We start from the raw sequence: 18,058 nt of genomic DNA, 5'->3' as shown, positions 1-18,058 counted from the left end.
TGTTACAACTAAGGAATAGTTAATATAAGGCTGTCTTTCATCTTAAAATCATTAATTCTTTTTTAAATACATGCAACTTAATGGATACGGAAGAATCAGTAACGCAACAAATCTGAAGCAATTTGAGTAAGAGATTAACTGTATCATTTTAGTGACAATAAGGCTTACAAATTATCAAATACTGTAACTTGTCAGTCTGGCGATATTAAAAATAACTTTTCTGATGAATATTAACTTTACTATTCCTTTATTGAATAATTTTACAATATAAATATATGCTAAATTAATATCTGGGGTTTAGATTGTGTGTATATATATCTAACAATAGACTTTATTTATTTTTTATATATATTAACAGTTTCTTTTTTATAAATACATGTGTATATATAAAAAAAACTTATGCCAATAGTAACAAAATCTAATGCTAGCTCATCTGTCAAAGGCCCCCACAAAGAATAATGAAAATAATGTTGCCTTTTACTGCTTCTAAAACAAATAGCAAAGCTTACTTTCAAACAATTTTCTCTGTGATGACTTACTTTCACTGAACAGAAGTGAAAAGCTTCACTTCAAAGCATAATATAGTATTTGTACACCCTCTGCCAACATAATCATGAAGTACGAAGTGGGGTTTAGACAGCTTTGCTAGCTGTAAATTGACTTTTTGTCTTGATGTAGGCTATGACAGTAAAAACATAAACAGAGACTAAAATGATTCTCCTATGCTATGAGGTTTTACACAACTGCAAAAGCTCACCTGAAGAGCCTCCATTCTACCCTGAAGCTGCACTCTATCTTCCAAATCCTGACAACGCTCTTCTAGGAAAAGAATTTGCTCCTGCAGTTGATTTCTTTCCAATTCCAACTCTTCAACCACACTCCGTAAACCTACTTAAGTCAAAGAAGAAAAATTATTTCAAGCAAGGTCTATGAAAACTCCTGAAGGATCAGATTCCATCAAGGATCAGATCCTTAAGCATCCATTCGAAAACAAAGTAAACTGGTCTGTATGAAAATTTGCAAGTGAGTCTATTCCATTTTTACAAAAAAAGATGAATTTGCAGCTTTTACAATTGATATAAAAACATTGTCATTAAAAACATAAGATCTTCATTTTCAAATTAAAAGCATACAGAAACAGAATGCAATTCTGTTTTGCAACGTAACAATTATATAGACTGGAAACACATTCACAGGAACGAGACTCGTAACTTAAAAAACACACAATCTTGCTGCCCATGATATTCCATGGGCACCAAGGCTGAAACAAGTGCCTTGTTCAGTCATATTTATATTCTACTTCTGAACCAAAACTAGGCAGTTCATCCAGCACGCACATGCTTTGAAATGAAAAGGAAGAAAACAGAAGCCAAAATAATTCAACACAGATTAGAATACACCACAAATGGGTTGTTAGTTGAATTTGAAAACAAAAATAGACACAAAATACAGATGCTGTGCATGCTTTAATAAACTGTCTAGTCGCTATCACACCTGCATTAGGTGAAGTGTACTCTGGCCACCAACCTCCCATATTTTCTCCTTCAGCTGAATCAGTGCTATCCAAAGTGACGTTCAGCTCCTGAAAGGACTGTTTTCTATCAAAGTTGTATTCTTCCTACGCACAAAACATGAGAACAAAGTTTAATTAAAAGAAGAAAGGAAGCAAGGGTAAAATACATATTGTGTTATTAGAAGTGTAGTTTCAATTGCTCAGAGAAGTTGTGGCTGCCCCATCTCTGGAGGTGTTCAAGGCCAGATTGGATGAGGTTTTGAGCAACCTGATCCAGTGGGAGGTGTCCCTGCCCATGGCAAGTGGTTAAAACTGGATGGGCTTTAAGGACCCTTCCAACCCAAACCATTCTATGATTCTATGAATTAAAATTCCTAAAACCCAGCAAGCGACTCAGGTATCTAAGTGTGTGTGGGATCGCAGTGGATACCAGAATAACCTGCCCAGCTTCCACCTATTACTTCCAGAAAATCCAAGCCTCCCACAGGTTTGGTAGGGTATCTGCCAGGCCTTTGAAGACACTCTGAGACATGTGAATGACTAACTGTGTTTGGAGAGCTTAATCTGTCCCGTAAAGGTAATAGGGTCCTCTGAATCTGAGGGGAAAGTATCAGAGTTAACTAAACATAAAATTATTCTTCCAATGGTATGTTACAGTGACAATGACATCCTAATTCCCATGCAAGTTACAGCATTGACTACACAGAAGTACAACTGAATCAACTGACACTACTTAAAGCTCCAACGAAGAGATTTGTAAAGACTGTATCTAAACCAAAAACAGCCTTAACATATTCAGCATGTGCACAGCTTCAGGCATGTGAATTAATCCACAGGCTTGTTATTTTTCAATCTAAGTAAACTGATTATTCAAGGATTTCTCACCTTCCGGCTACATACGCAGTCATTAAATTCACCAAAGTTTTCAGTTACACAACCAAAGCTCTTAAGGCTTTAATATATTTAAGTGTAAAGTATCACATAAATAATAGTACTTCCCACATTTTTGCTAACATACATGTAAAAATAAATGCTTATCTTTTTTAACCCACCTGAAGCTTCCTGCTGGTCTGATTGCTTTTTCTTCTGGCCTGCTGCAGCCTGCCCATTCCTTGAGCTGTGGTCAGTTCCTCCTCCAGCTCCTGTTGCCCTGAGACCATGGCTGGATCAGAGCAGCCAGGAAAGAACCAGTCATCCTCAATCAGTTTTGTGCCACAGGAAAGCAGTTACATTTACATCAGACACTACTACGTGAGAAGAGATTAGGGACAGGCTGAAGTCCCTACGAATGACTGACAGGAACAAGATTAAAGAAGCAATTCATTACGTTCACCTTGTGATTTCCCTCCAACATTACCACGTAGAACATTGGAATAAAGTCCGCGTATCTCACTAAGAAGAAGCAAACTGAAATCTAACTTTACTTCTTCATCAGCTCTAAATGAAGACTTTATACAGGAAGCTGGAAAGGGTGAGGTTATGTTGATATTAAAAATAAAATGCCAGACAACTAAAATGCCAAATTCTATCTCATTTCAATTTACAGGGTTAAAATATACTTAATTTGCACGACAAAGGCATCAGCTGAGACAGCTGTAGTTTTTATAATCTCAACAACCACATCCATTTCTACAGAAATGAAATGTGTCCCTTTCAATTTTAATTACAGCGTGAGCTACAAAGCCAGATAATTTGAGGAAGTCACAAGCACGTGTTACACTGCAAACTGGCATCAAACCACCTTATCAGAAATTAATAACACCATTCTTTTCAAGACAAATACAGAATCACTTGTAAATAAACACACCAAATAAATTTGGAATACGAAAGCTTAGGTATGCATCCTGTTCATTGTTAGAAATGATTTTTCATTTCAAGTACATTCCCATCTGTTTTGTGATACTACAAAACATATTTGGGGGAACAGATCAGGAAATAGATGTCTCATGCAAAGCAGGCAAAACAGAACAGCCAGGGAAAAGAAATGAAAGTAAAGCTGGCTCCATACTTTAATTGAAATTTAGATTAATGAGATATTTGCAAATTCAGCTTTCAATGTAACCACATCCATCCACAGTAGTGCTCACAGCATGCAAAATTCAGAGACCTTATGTCAATGCATCATGAAGAAATTCTTCCTTATGTCTAGCCTAAACCTGTCCTTCTCTAGCTTATACCCATTCCCCCTCGTCCAATAACAATTTAACTCTTCCTTTGGAGGAAAAAAAACCTAAAAATTCAATTTCTTGGAAGTTGATATTGAAGTAATCTGCTTTTAAATATAATCCGAATGCCCCTTAGGAACCCAAAATATTTAGGCTCCTAAATATTTGATAATGAAAAGAAAAATGAAATTATCACTGTCACATGAAAAATTACAGCTGAGTTAAAGAAAAAAATCAGAGTATTAGAACACTTTCATTTAAAATCAGCATTTCTTTACCAACAGTTAGTAAATAAACATGTTTTCCTAATGTTTTATAGCAGCTTAGAGAGTTTTTCATTTGCAATTGTATCTAATAGAAAACTGAAACACTTCTCAGAAGTCCCTTCTTCAGATACTCCATTTAAATTAAGTAGTGGTGTGTCTGTCTTGCCTTGCATCACTATTCACACTAAATATCACTCTCTTTAGTGGTTTGCAGAGGATACAAGGCTCAGCCTATAAATGTAATGAATACTTCATCTTCTACAGTTTTGTAGCTCTCCATATATCAACCCAAAAGAGACAATTGACATATGACCAGTTGTCATGGACTGGGATAGAATGAGTTTATATATTGATTATATATATACTAAAATACTGGTAGCTAATATTAACACATACATACAAAGCTCTGCAATATAATTTTTTAAAAACACTACTGAACTTCAAACACTACTGAGAATATTTAAATTAATTTTGATTCTTGGCCACAACCACTTGCAGGAAGCCAAGCAATTTTTCTCCAGATAAGGTTTCAACCTAAATATGGAGTCAGCTGTTACAACAAATCGAAACGAAGGAAGATGATTCGGTTAATACCCATGAAGAAATAGGTATTGCAAGGTGGAAAAAAAAAAGAAATCAAGTTAAACCCAGCATTTGTTACACGAATTGCTAAAACCCACATACCATCGATGGCAAAGCTTATAAGGCACTGCTGGCGATTTCCTCAGAGGAAGCAACAACGGAAGAAATAAGCAGCAGTACATTATAATTTGCCATCGCTGCAGGAACCTGCATGCACAAAACTGATGGGAAACTCAGTTCTCACTGGCTGACCCAATCGCAGTGTAGGGTAGGAGTGGAGGGGGAAGGGACGCTGAGGGCTCATCGGGTGTAACGGCAGGAAAAAAAGAAACAGAAAAGTCATGCTTATCCCAAGGGGAAAAAATGCAAAATTAAACACAGACGGACGCAGATGAAATTGTACAACTGTTATCAACATCACGTGTGGATCTGTAGTTACTACAGATGAGACAAAAGGTAGTTTTAAGGAAGGTAACATTATTCTCTTTCGATCCCAAAGCGCTACATGTGTAAATGGCTCAAAAAGCAGAGACCCGATCTTGAAAACACTTCTCTGCTTTCATACTGAACTTCCAAATTGATCACGTAAATGAAAAATAATTCAATCGCAGGTGAAAAAGAGAAGGCTCAGATTAACTAACTGGATTATTTATGACGAGAGGTTGTGCACATTAAGATTTGCCATTAATCCCCACACAGTTAACTAAGAGGACTACAAATATAATCCTGTACTAGATGGCAAGGAAAGAAGCAGTAAAAACTGTAATTTAACCAGATCTTATAAGTTTTAATAGAATCTGCTGCACCTTCTCATCACCTGTTTTATAATAATTTAGAAAATTACTTGAAATATTATTTTCAGTTGGTAATTTACTATTTTGAACTAGCTCATACCATTATCAGTTAATGTTCTTCAGCTGCCCTACACAATCAACATGTCCAAAGAGATGAGTAAATATTCTAAGAAAGGTTTCTCGTTAATTATATTTAAAGAGAAACCCTGTCAGGTGCATTTTACTAAAGAACCACCTTCATTCATTAAATTCAAACCAACACTACAGTTCCCCACACCTTCACTGGTTGTACTAAGCAGCTTTAATATTTCAATGGTGAATTTCTTATCATCGATCATTTATTTGCAGACAACAAGCGTTCAAAGTCCAAGCAGTCTTCAGAGCAGCAACTCAGATGGCAAACAGAACAAGCACATTACTCATAAAAATGATCCCAAAACGATGAATGTATGAAAAAACAGATTCGAGGAGATAAGAAAAAGTAGAAATTGCAATTTTAAGCAATTTCGCCAGCTATACAAACCTTCTTACTACAGAAATGAACCACAGTGGTGTGCTATCAGTTCAATCTGATGCACAGCAGATACATAAATATATATTTAAAGAGATATGTATATAAAAAATATAATTGTATTGTAAATAAAACAATTCACCTTCTCTCTCCTCTTCAATCTGAGCCATTCTCAAGGCTATAGCAGATTTCTCTTCTCTGACTTGATCACGAGACTCCTCTGTCTCTGGCACATTTTCTTGCCATTCTAAAAGATGACTCTGCAACTCATCCGCGCTACCAGATTCACTGGCCTAACAAGAGAAATTGTGCATGAAAATAAATTTACCAAATCTGACTGTAAACAGAAATAACAATTTAAGTTGTCAAACTATTCCCAGAGAAAACAATCCATTATAATTCACCACTTTGCATAAATAAATCTATTAAAGTAATGATAACTGCTGTTGTAGACGATGTAAAAAGTGAGCCACACCGCATTGTAAAACATCAAAAATGCCACTACTGGCTGCACATCTTATCTGAAATATTTTTAAATGAAAAACTGGGGTTTTTAACCAAAATATTTTTGTTGCACATTTCCATCTTGTCACATTTCAAAGTAGAACAATATTCAACTCTTTATGTAGGATAACAAATCTCTATTAACTTTTTCCCCCACGAGCAGGATAAAAATGTTTCTGCCTTCCCATCAAAATAAAATCTATTTTAAGCTTTTACAAAACAAATTTCTTCATAAAATTTAGAAAAAATATATATTTCTTTTTAGCAAAATATAATTAACTCTTTCAAACTGGCTCTGTTTGTATGACTGCACAAAGCTGTGGTGATTAAAATATACTGTTAATCCATCTTAAACCCTTTAGCAACCCCCAAGTCTCTTATTTTCTTATCTGGACCTGTATGTTTGTCAAGGTTACAGCAGTTATTTCCTGAAATACATAGTGAAATATATACGTATTTCCTGAAATACGTAGGGAAAGGTATTCACATTACATAGAAAATAACAGCCACTTCGATGACTCATGTTAAATGCAAACAAATAAATAGTAAACTGCTTGGAAAAACAATTTAAGTTACATAGTAAGTAGAAACCAGCCCTTTCAAGTAGTTCAAAACCTGTCCGCTTGTTATCCAACTGAACAGGTACTTACACTGAAAATTCCATTTATCACTAAATTAATTTTCAGCTCCAAAATCCAGCCAATACACTTTTCAAAGTCTAATTAACACTGTGTTAATCAGTAACTCATACAAGTCAATACAAAAGCTAACCTGCGAAGCTGCTCTCTTTGTGACTTGGTCAAGATCAGCTTGCAACTTCCTTTGCTGCTCTTCGTACACTTCCAGCTTAGTCAGCAATTCTTCTACAAAACAGAATGAATTTGGCTCATTAAGATGAAACCTTGACAAGAAGATCAATACATATTTAAAAGAAAGACCTAAAATGCAAACTCTGGTAATTCATTTCAGTTAGCAGACCTCTGTTGACCTGTGTTGTCCATCTACTCATGAGACTGACCTCTTGATAATTAAATATTGATGAGCGATTTAAATATAAACAAGCTAAAAACTGAGACTGGGGATCTGAAAACTCTGCCATTTTCAGTTTAGAAAAAGGATGTCAGAGATAATCTATTTCTGGAATCCCCAACATAAGAAGGATATGGAGTTGCTGGAATAGGCTCAGAGGCGGCTACAAAGATGATCAGAGGGCTGCAGCATCTCTGCTATAAGAAAGCTGGAAAGGGACATTTTACAAGGTCATGTGGTAATAAGGTGAGGGGGAAACAGCTTTAAATTGGAAAGATTTAGATTAGACATTAGGAAGAAATTCTTCACGATGAGGGTGGTGAGACATTGGCAGAGGTTGCCCAGGGAAGTCATCGATGACCCCTCCCTGGAGGCATCCAAGGCCAGGTTGGATGGAGCTTTGAGTAACCTGGTCCAGTGGGAAGTGTCCCTGCCCACAGCAGGGGTGGTGGAACTAGATGGTCCTTAAAGTCCCTTCCAACCCAAAACCATTCTATGATGATAATACAAGATGCTCGGGTAGAATCATATAAACATCAAGGTTGGAAATGACCTCTAAGATCATGAAGTCCAACCATCCACCCAATACATTTAGGGGAAGAAAAGCTGAGCTGCAGCTCTGAGTTAAGTACTTCAGAATGCGTCTTTAAAAAAATATGCACTTTGAAACATTGAAAATTACAAAGTTCCTTTATCTTTGCCTCTTTATTTTGAATTATATGCAAAAGAAAGATTGCTTTCTTACCATTTTGAGTTTTGATTTCATGTAGCGACTGCAGTTTTGACTGTAGCTCGTCATTTTCAGTTACTAATTCCGCGACGCGATTGCTTAGGGCAGATACATCATTATTCTTTGATGAAAACTACAAGAAAAAATAGCTATGAGTTTTTCAAATGCACCAAAACACCATACTCAGAATAGCCGTTTTTCTAATACTTGAAAGCCCAGCTAATCGCTAACAACTTTCCTCCTGAATTCTGGTAACACCAGTTTGTACTATTTATTGTTGAAACTTCATCCTGTATCAACATTTTATGTCCATTCAGTTTTTTTATCTTAATTCATATATAAATACACTTTTGAGTAAATTACTTTAATATTACCCTTTATCCCATATTTTACTTTTTTCAGTCAAATTTACAAAGCTGTTGTGCTTGGAGAACAGGCATGGAATATTAAACATAATGTTACACATACATTTTTTAGTTCATCCTCCAGTTGTTTGATTCTTGATTTAGACCAAGCTTTCATTTTCAAAAACTTGGCTTCCGATTTGCTGGCCTCCTCCGTTTTCAATTTCACTTGTGCTAAGAAACCAGACACAAAAAGCTATTTAAAACTCTAGAAAGATTATTAATACAAGACCTGGGTTTAATTCCTTCAGCAACTGGAAGTTATACACTTATGTAAGACAATTGCATTTAAAGAAAAACATAATAAGAAATGTAGTGAGAAACTACCAATTAACGCGATTATCTTGGTATTCTTAAAGCCTCATTATTATAGCATTTGAGTGGAGATACTTTGTAATTAGCGTGGCAGTAAATCTTCCAGCAAATTTAATGTGCTTTTACTTGCAACAGGTATGGAACTGGCACACAACACAGTATAGGGCAAAGGAACCCTTATGACTACTGTTTAAATAGGATACCTTCTAAATCTTCCATCTTCTCTTTGGTTATAGACTCCAGATCTCTAACTTCTTTCAAGTTAGTCTGCCCACCACCACTTAATTCTGCCACTTGTTTCTTAAGCTGCAACAGGGCCTGATCTTTCTCTTGCAGCTCAGTTTCATGTTTCTCTTGAATTTCATGCAGTTCCGCATTATATTTCTCTTTAACTTTTGTCATTTCAAGCTCATGTTTCTCCATCATGTCTCTTAACTGGGCTCTCATTACATGTTTCTCAGCATCCAGTTTAGACTGGAGGTTTTCTTTTTCAGACAGAAGACGTTTCAGGTTTTCATTAATCTCCTGTAAAAAAACAAACACACACACCACCTTTATATTTTAATGCAAACTTTTAGTACAACTGTCATATATTATACCAGTATTCCTACATACGTTATAACCAGAAACCAGCACTGCTTTTGGCAACCTGGCTCTGCTACAAAAGCTACTCAGCTCCAAATTCCCATGACAATAGTGAGGACTGTCAGCAAAATAGCATCACTATTTCGGTGCAAACTACATGCAAACCCATCCAGAGGTGAAAACAGAATAAAAAAGTATGTTTGGTTCTTTAGATTACTAAAAAAAACAAAGACAGTTCTCTCAAACAGTGATCACAAATATTAAGAGTGCTCCCTACAATGCCACCCAGCTGTCATCAGCTACATGCATTAATATTAAAGTTGGCAAACCAATCTATTTCTTCTTTACAATATTTTATTGTGCTTTTACATTAGTTCTTTAATACATAAAGAGGCAGAAAAGATTACAGAGCATCCACTTACACTAGACCTGCTGTTCAAGAACTACTTTCATGATACATAAACTCAGGAATATCAACTATCCAAGTACAAAAGCTGTGCAGAACAGCAGAGGGAACGTTGCCAAAACATGGTTATAACTGCTTAGGTAAATTAAACAAGGCTTCCTGCTGTTTTAATACTAAAGCTGAGACTCCGGTACAGCTTGAAGGTCGTACTGTCATAGTTAAACCTTCCCTTGCTCTCAAGGTGTGCCATTCTGCCCCCTCAATGCACTACCTCTAGGTATCATCTGTTCTTGCAGAGCATTGAGGAACCCCAATAAAAAACCCAATAAAATCCTGCATAAGGCAGGAGGAATAACAGATTTGAAGGACAAACGAAACAGGCTTAAACTACCATGGACCTTAACTACCTTAGCAGGACATCTACCTGGATACACAACTGCAACTATTTCTACTAAGATCAAAATCTTAGAATAACCAGGTTGGAAGAGACCCACCGGATCATCGAGTCCAACCATTCCTATCAAACACTAAACCATGTCCCTTAGCACCTTAGTAGAAATAGTCCGGCAACTACCCTCTTGGTAGGTGGAAAATTCCTTGGAAAGTGGATAGCTAAAACACTGGAGCTGGCACCCCTGACAGGCTATAATCTATCTGGTTCAGCCCAGTCCCAAAAAGTCAGTCTGAGAGACAGCAACATCCTTTTTCTACCTTGGTGAACTAAAGCAGCAGCACTCAAAGGCTATAACCACAGCTCATACTAGGTGCTTCGACACAAAGCACCTTGATTAGGTATTGCTTCTGCAATCAGTAGAAATACAGCAAAGGGAAAGGCACACAATTAGCAAAACAGTCTCTCTGCAGGGGCTGAGGGAGAACCCTCAGTTTTGGGGCTCACTCCAGCTCCTAACTAGGGAAGCTAAAATCTTTCAACAGCCAAGAAGTCCTCCCTACATGGCAAGTTCCCAAAATTAATCAAGAACTATGGGTGACAGTTGATAGTTTCACATTCTCTGTACTCGGCACTGGTGAGACCGCTCCTCGAATCCTGTGTTCAGTTCTGGGCCCCTCACCACAAGAAGGATGTTGAGGCTCTGGAGCGAGTCCAGAGAAGAGAACGGAGCTGGTGAAGGGGCTGGAGAGCAGGTCTTACGAGGAGCAGCTGAGAGAGCTGGGGGTGTTTAGCCTGGAGAAGAGGAGGCTGAGGGGAGACCTCATTGCTCTCTACAACTACCTGAAAGGAGGCTGTGGAGAGGAAGGAGCTGGGCTCTTCTCCCAAGTGACAGGGGACAGGACAAGAGGGAATGGCCTCAAGCTCCGCCAGGGGAGGTTTAGGCTGGACATTAGGAAAAAATTCTTCACAGAAAGGGTCATTGGGCACTGGAACAGACTGCCCAGGGAGGTGGTTGATTCACCTTCCCTGGAGGGGTTTAAGGCACGGGTGGACGAGGTGCTAAGGGGCATGGTTTAGTGTTTGATAGGAATGGTTAGACTCGATGATCCGGTGGGTCTCTTCCAACCTGGTTATTCTATGATTCTATGATTTTACGGACTTTACCTCTCCTTTGAGTTAATTTCCTAACTGGAATTAGTATTTGTTTGCACAACTACAGCTGCACTATTAGCATTTGTCAAAGCCTCCCAGAGAACCGCCTAAACATTTGATGCAACACCATGCAAAACCAAGCAGCTTTTTGAGCCTGTAATGGACCTGATGAGTTGAGTTGTGCATGTATCCTATTTCTTACTTTCAATTGCTCATCCTTGGCATCCAGCTCTTTTTGCAAGACATCTATCACCTGCGTCCTTCCCAGCATCACTTCCTCTTTTTCATGGAGCTTCTGTTTCAAAGCCTTTAGTAGCTAGGGAAAAAAAATAATCAAGCAATCAATGAAGGAGGTAAAATATTCAGAAGAGAAAGAAAAATCTTTATTTTGCCAACCAGATGTCTGCATAAAGGTTAGTGATTTGCATGATTCCAAATTCCCAAGTCTAACTAAGTCAAAGCAAACTACTGGGTTTCCAAGCAACGTACCTGTTCTAGGTCAGCACTTGCATCACACTTGGCAGCTAATTTAAAGAGCTCCTGCTCATGCTTTTCTCTCTGTGCTTGCAGTTCCTGTTCTTTTTCCTGGATAATATTTTGAAACACACGTACCTAAAGACACACAAAAGTAAACATGAAACCAGTCCAGGTATAGAAAAAGGACACTGAATTGTCTAACTACAGGCACAGCAAAATAATGTATTCTATCTTCAGTCTGAAGTTTGCTTCCACTTAACAGTAAATACAGTCAACAGTGATTGCTGACCTCAGAGCTGCATGCACATAAACCCTCAACTCATACAAAATTTGTCTCAATTCCACAATAACAAACTTAACATTAGAAGCTTGGTATCATTTATTTTTCTTTAATATCACAGATCTTCACCTTTCTTTTCTGGATGTCATTGTTCTGAGACTTCTAATTTCTAAAAGGCTACAATGATCACGGTAATTTCTAACAAGTTTCCATCAATTAAGCCCAAATAGAAGCTTTGAAACCTCATAAAAAAAACCTGTATGCTACCTCCAACATGTCTGTTAACCACCTTAAAATTTTTATATGGACTGGATATAACTTTTGGAATCCCGCTATTGATATTTTGAATAAATTCTCATGAAGACTCCCAGATTTCTATCCAAGTAATTATATTGTGCTCACCAGAATGGCTTTTCAAGTCTCAACTGTTTTTGCCTTTCTTTCCTTTCTGTATCAAAACTTTCTTTCCTTTTCTGTATCAAAACTAATTCCTTATGTGCTGCTGAGCAGGTGCAGTCATTTTCAGGATCAGAGTAGCACTTTTGTTACAGATAAAATAAACTCAGTTATCAAACAATGTAGGAAATACTGGGATGAACAGTTTCACACACAGTAGAATCCAAATGCTAAGGGATCAGGCACATTACATTAAAATATGAGATGCAGCTTCCAAAGGAGCTGGAAGAGCCTGGTAACATCAAGACAGGATAAAATGCCCCCTACTTCCACTTTTTTTCTTTTCTTTTTAACAAGTCATTTGTCTTGGCCTGTTAACTAGCTGCTAACTTCTAGAACTGTTTCTCAGCCAAGATGAAAACACAATCTTTTCCCATGCTCTCACACCAGAAGGTGTGTCAGACAGCTCCCAGTACAAGTGAACGTGATCTGTCAAACAGTCATTTGTGCCAACGATGATCCAATCACCCAAAACCACTACCAGCCACTTGTATGCCGGCATTTTTGCACCTTCAAGTGTAGTGCTACAAGACAGAGATGTTTGGAGGTTCTTCTGCACAACTCATTCCACTCACTCCTCTCCCACACAAAACATCCAACTTCAATCGTCACCAGCGCAAACTGGCTACTGCTTCATTATCCTCATTTCACTTGAACACCATGATTGAGCTCTACTCAAGAATCACCCAAAATTAAAAAATTTCTTAACTACCGAGACAAGTGGTATCTTAACACTACAGTCAAGATACCACTTCTTCCACAGAATGCAAATATTTATACAGTGTGTTTACTTACATTTTCCATATATGTAGCTTCTTTTCCTTGGAAATGCTCTCTTTCTTTGTTCTGAATATTTTTAAGACTCTTAATCTCTTCTTGGTACAAGCTACATTTTTCTTCACTGTCTCCAATCTTCTTGGTAAGGCTCTGAACTAGAATTTGCATGCTTTGCAGTGATGACTCTTTAGCAGCCAGCTTATTCTTTAGAATGCAAACCAAAAGGCAATCAGAAAAATAGATCCAGGAGAAAGGCATAGTAATCATCATGAAGCCACATCCTAGCCTTTCCCTCAGTTAAAGCAACATTCAACTCAAAATTCAGGTTTTATTTGAATTAAGTTTGTCAGCAGATTCTGAAGTTGATACTAATACATATAAATGGTACTGACAAACAAAGGAAAGAAATAGACCTATAAACATAAAAAAAGATAATCTGTACAGAATTTTTATTCACATGAATAACTACAAAGGATTTGTGCTTCAGAGAAGGATCCATCATACAATGCACCAGAAATCACTGACTCCTTGAAACCTCTATGAAGATTTTATATTTGAGCTGCTAATATACCTTCAATTCTTCATTGGGCAAGAGTATTTCATTGGCAGCACCACTTGATCCACATGCTATCTGTAAATCGATGATATAAGCATCTCTTTCAGCTATCTTCTTTTCTTTCTCCGCCAGCATGGCATCCATTTCAGCCCCACGACTGCGCTGAGCCTCCAGTTCAACACTCTAAAAATGAAAAGACAGCTCTGCTTGTAACCTGTACTTCCACCATGTACAGCACAGAAGAATGGTTTGCATTATTTCTTTACTGCAACTACAAAAAGACAAATTTAAAACCTGGTTCAATTTTAAGTGTAATTTTTAACGACTGAGCCTTTCTCTCTGAAACTCTGCAGCATTAAGATTCTTGCCACTTCCCGCTGTCAAGAGTCATGTCCACAAATCACAACTCTGCACAGAAAAGCCACAAACCATAACAATATATCATCTCTTGCCTACATTTCTCCATTATATATTTTCACATAAATAACTATCTTAAATAAACATATTTAAACATAATCCAATACCACAAATGTGAAAAGACACACATTTAGCATCATATAAAACACCACCTTCTTTTGTAAATCTTCATTTTTTTGTGCGATCTGGGATTCTAGTTCTTCTATTCTCCTTCTCAGTACTAATATTTTTCCACGATTTGCTGCAGCATTTTCCTGGTCACCATCTTTTGATGCCTGTAAAAACAAGGAGTTTTCCTTCCATAAATAGTTATCACCCAATTTCTAGATCTCCACCTATTCATATATGAAAAATTAGACTCACAGTTTGTGTTTCACTTCTCATATATTACATATTCCACATAGAAGCTACACAAATCAAGCACAGAGTTTATATAAACTTTGTAAAAATCCCTGGTTTTAAATTTTAATTATAATTATTGTTGCAAAGCGGACTGGAACATGTAATAAGGGCATTTGTTTCCTGTGGCAACTCAGAGGGGAAAAGGACTATTGAGGGGTAGGGGGCAAACTGTAAACTAAACTGTTCCTAAGCACAATGTTTTCAATCAGAATTTCAGCAGGTATAGAAATTATTTGCCATTACAAAAGAAAGCATGTGCAGTTGCTAAGAATATGACTTATTAGCAAAATAGATCAGAAGCACAAATACTGCACTGCCTTTGATGGGACTTCAACAAACCAATCTGTTCCTGTTCCTTTTCAGCACACCTTTGAAACACAAATGCCCTCAAAATAGCAAAGCCTCACTAGTTTAGAAGCTCTATGAAGTCAAAACATGCCCTTTTGAAGAAATACAAGTCTATTCACACAACTGAATACTAAAAATTCATCTGAGAATCTTTGTTAATGGTAAAACACTGAGGATTTAAATGAGACTCTTCTACACTTAATTAACATTCATCTCCCAAGTAACAAGTGTTAGGATGAGAAGATATGGCCTCAAGTTGCACCAGGGGAGGTTTAGATTGGATATGACGAAAAATTTCTTCACTGAAAAGGTGGTGAAGCACTGGAAGAGGCTACCCAGGAAGGGGTTGAGTCACCATCCCTGGAGGTGTTCAAAAAACACATAGACATGGCACTTCAGGACGTGGTTTAGTAGGCACAATGGTGTTGGGTTGATGGCTGGACTTGATCTTAGAGGTCTTTTTCAACCTTAACGATTCTATGATTCTATAACATTTTGCTACCGAGGACATTTTTTATTTCCATTTTTATCTTGGACAGTACAACAAAAAAGGTTTTGGTTTCATTTCTTCTTAAAAACATATCTTCCTGATTCACATGTTAAAAGTTTGAGCTGCTAATAAGATGAAGACAAGAAGGAACACTAACTAAAACAAGTTGAAAGGAATGCACCTTTCTACAGAAAGATAAAATAATAATTAAATGGAAACACACAAACGGACTGAGAGCACCCATAACAGTTTACCCTGACCTTAATCTGACTCAGCTCAAATTCTAAGCTTCAGTTCCATGCTTGAGTCCAGCACACAAAACAGCTTCCAACGTTAAAGAAGTTATGTCTGCTTTGAATCGCAAGGGCATTTACCTTTTTTGGTTCTGCTTTTGCTTCTAACACTCCTGATCCCGATAACTGTTTCTTGAGTTCTTCCAATTGTGAGGTTAACGATGCAACCTTGGCTTTGTTTTGCAGCTTCAACTTGGAAACTTTGGCATCAGCAGATTCCTTCTCCTCCTACAAACGTCAAAGTCATGAAGGACTAAATTAGCTACATGAACAACTACATCCCTCAACCCTTCCATTAAAATAGAGACAGACAGAGAAATCTAAACAATGACCAAAAAAATCTTTCCCCTGAAGAGGTATAGTGTCATATGCACCAGGTCTGCATATATAAAAAACAACTTTCCTTTCAATATTTTAACTTTCTGCACATGGTTATTCTTATTGTATAGAATCCAGGGCATTATAATGTTAAGGATTTTCCTATTCTTTAATAGCAATACAAATTCAGGGCTTGATTGTTTTTAATGGTAAGAGTTAATTATTTTTTTAATGCAAAAACACACTTTCACAATACTATAAAAGAGTATTTCATTGTATTTAAAGAGATTGCTGAATTTAAACTGAGTTTTATAAAATTCCACATTTAATACTTGGCTGTTCCAGTCCACAGAAGACTGACTTTTTGAAGTGTAAAAATAGTTTCTTGCAGGAGCAAACCAACCTTACAACAGGCTGAAAAAACAACAGAGTAAAGAATAACAAAGCCGCAAAAGTCTTCAGGATATCAGATATAAACTCCTTCTAGTTCCATCTTTCCTAGTGCCAGTCAATAACAAAGGATAATACACAGAAGTATTAATAGCAAGATCATATACAGCAAAAAGATATATGTAGTGGAAGGAGAAATAAAATATTATCTACAGAAATTTCATTTGAGGCACCTCATTAAAGCTCCAATAATGACTTGGATGATATTTCTCCCCATATTTAGCTTAAAATCCATATCTAGCTCTTGGGAAGTCAGTCAGTGGCTTGGATTCTACATGCATCTGCTCACGCAAGGATCACGTTGCCCACATAACACCCAAACCAAACCCAGTTATAATTTTAGAACAGAAGACACTGGCAAAAAGCAGTAACACCGAGGAACCGCAACAGCTGACTGTGAACAATGCTTCCTGGGTTCCTGGAGCTGCTCTAACTGACTATAAGCCAGTATGTCTAAAACTAGTTCATGATAAAGAGGACTGAAAGGTTTAAATAAAGTCTTTTTGCCCAGAATACATGGACGGTACCTTTAACTGAAGGTCTTTATTTCTAAGCTCGGCATCCTTCTCTCTCACCAGCTCCTTCAGCTGCGTTACCAGCTGCTCGGTACTTGCCAGCTGCTCAGTCAAATCTGCCACCGACATGCCGCTCGCATCTCGTGAGCCTCCAGCCTGGGGACATCAGGTACATTTTGAACAAACAAAACAGTAAAACAGTGCAGACAATGCTGCTTCTGCAACAAAGTCATCAGGTGGTGTTTGTTTGGGGTTTTATAAACACATTCAGCAAATGTCATTAGAATGCAACACTAAAATTTACTCTATGTACCCATATCAGATGTTTTTAGCAAGTTTGTTAGATATATGGAAAGAAAAATCTTCAAAACCGGTTTAGGAAAGATTTTTTTTGAAATATAGTAAAGCCATCAAAGCACCCAAGCATCTAAAACTGAGTGTCCTCATCTACTGGATTTGATCATAACAACCAGTAGCAGAGTTACTGGGTCTGGTGGCAGCAAATTCTTGATACTAAACACAGTAGACACAAAAATACACTGGGGATAAAGCTTATGTAATTCCTACAGATGTTTTGTTAAAGCAAGATAAGCACAGTGAAGAGGAACAGAGCAGCTGTGCTCTGTGGGAAAGATTAAATACCAAGCAGACAGGAAGCAAGAACCCAGTCTGTCTTGGAGAGTCCTAAAACTGAGTCATGGTAGAACTAGTTAAGCAACTTACTAACGAAAGGACAAACACATACAATTAGCATGTCATCATATAAATGGTTCTCTGGGTCTGAAACTCTTAAGAGAATAATATTTAATAGTAATTCAATACTTACCACTGTTTTGGAAGGAGAATCATCTCCACTCCCCCATTTCCACATAGTTTCACGATGGCTATAAAAAAATAAATGAAACAATAGCAGAGTATGTATCAGTGAC

The 18,058-nt window shown here is 37.3% G+C and overlaps 1 protein-coding gene across 1 annotated transcript in view; it reads right to left on the bottom strand.

The window, feature by feature from the left end:
- LOC138720927 (golgin subfamily B member 1-like) overlaps nt 1-18,058 on the bottom strand; it is a 44,367-nt gene that overhangs the window by 24,491 nt on the left and 1,818 nt on the right. Inside the window, 16 exon segments of the mRNA XM_069857361.1 lie at nt 758-888; nt 1,495-1,618; nt 2,566-2,675; nt 5,974-6,124; nt 7,107-7,198; nt 8,110-8,227; nt 8,563-8,672; nt 9,017-9,338; nt 11,553-11,666; nt 11,840-11,962; nt 13,359-13,544; nt 13,912-14,079; nt 14,466-14,588; nt 15,928-16,074; nt 17,142-17,285; nt 17,956-18,013. Of these exon segments, the coding sequence (XP_069713462.1) occupies nt 758-888; nt 1,495-1,618; nt 2,566-2,675; nt 5,974-6,124; nt 7,107-7,198; nt 8,110-8,227; nt 8,563-8,672; nt 9,017-9,338; nt 11,553-11,666; nt 11,840-11,962; nt 13,359-13,544; nt 13,912-14,079; nt 14,466-14,588; nt 15,928-16,074; nt 17,142-17,285; nt 17,956-18,013 (2,221 nt within the window).

The sequence above is a fragment of the Phaenicophaeus curvirostris genome, chromosome 5, assembly GCF_032191515.1.
Source record: "Phaenicophaeus curvirostris isolate KB17595 chromosome 5, BPBGC_Pcur_1.0, whole genome shotgun sequence".
NCBI classification, from domain to species: domain Eukaryota; kingdom Metazoa; phylum Chordata; class Aves; order Cuculiformes; family Cuculidae; genus Phaenicophaeus; species Phaenicophaeus curvirostris.
The sequence above is the reverse complement of the archived record's forward strand: the minus strand, read 5'-3'. Positions and strand labels throughout refer to the sequence as shown.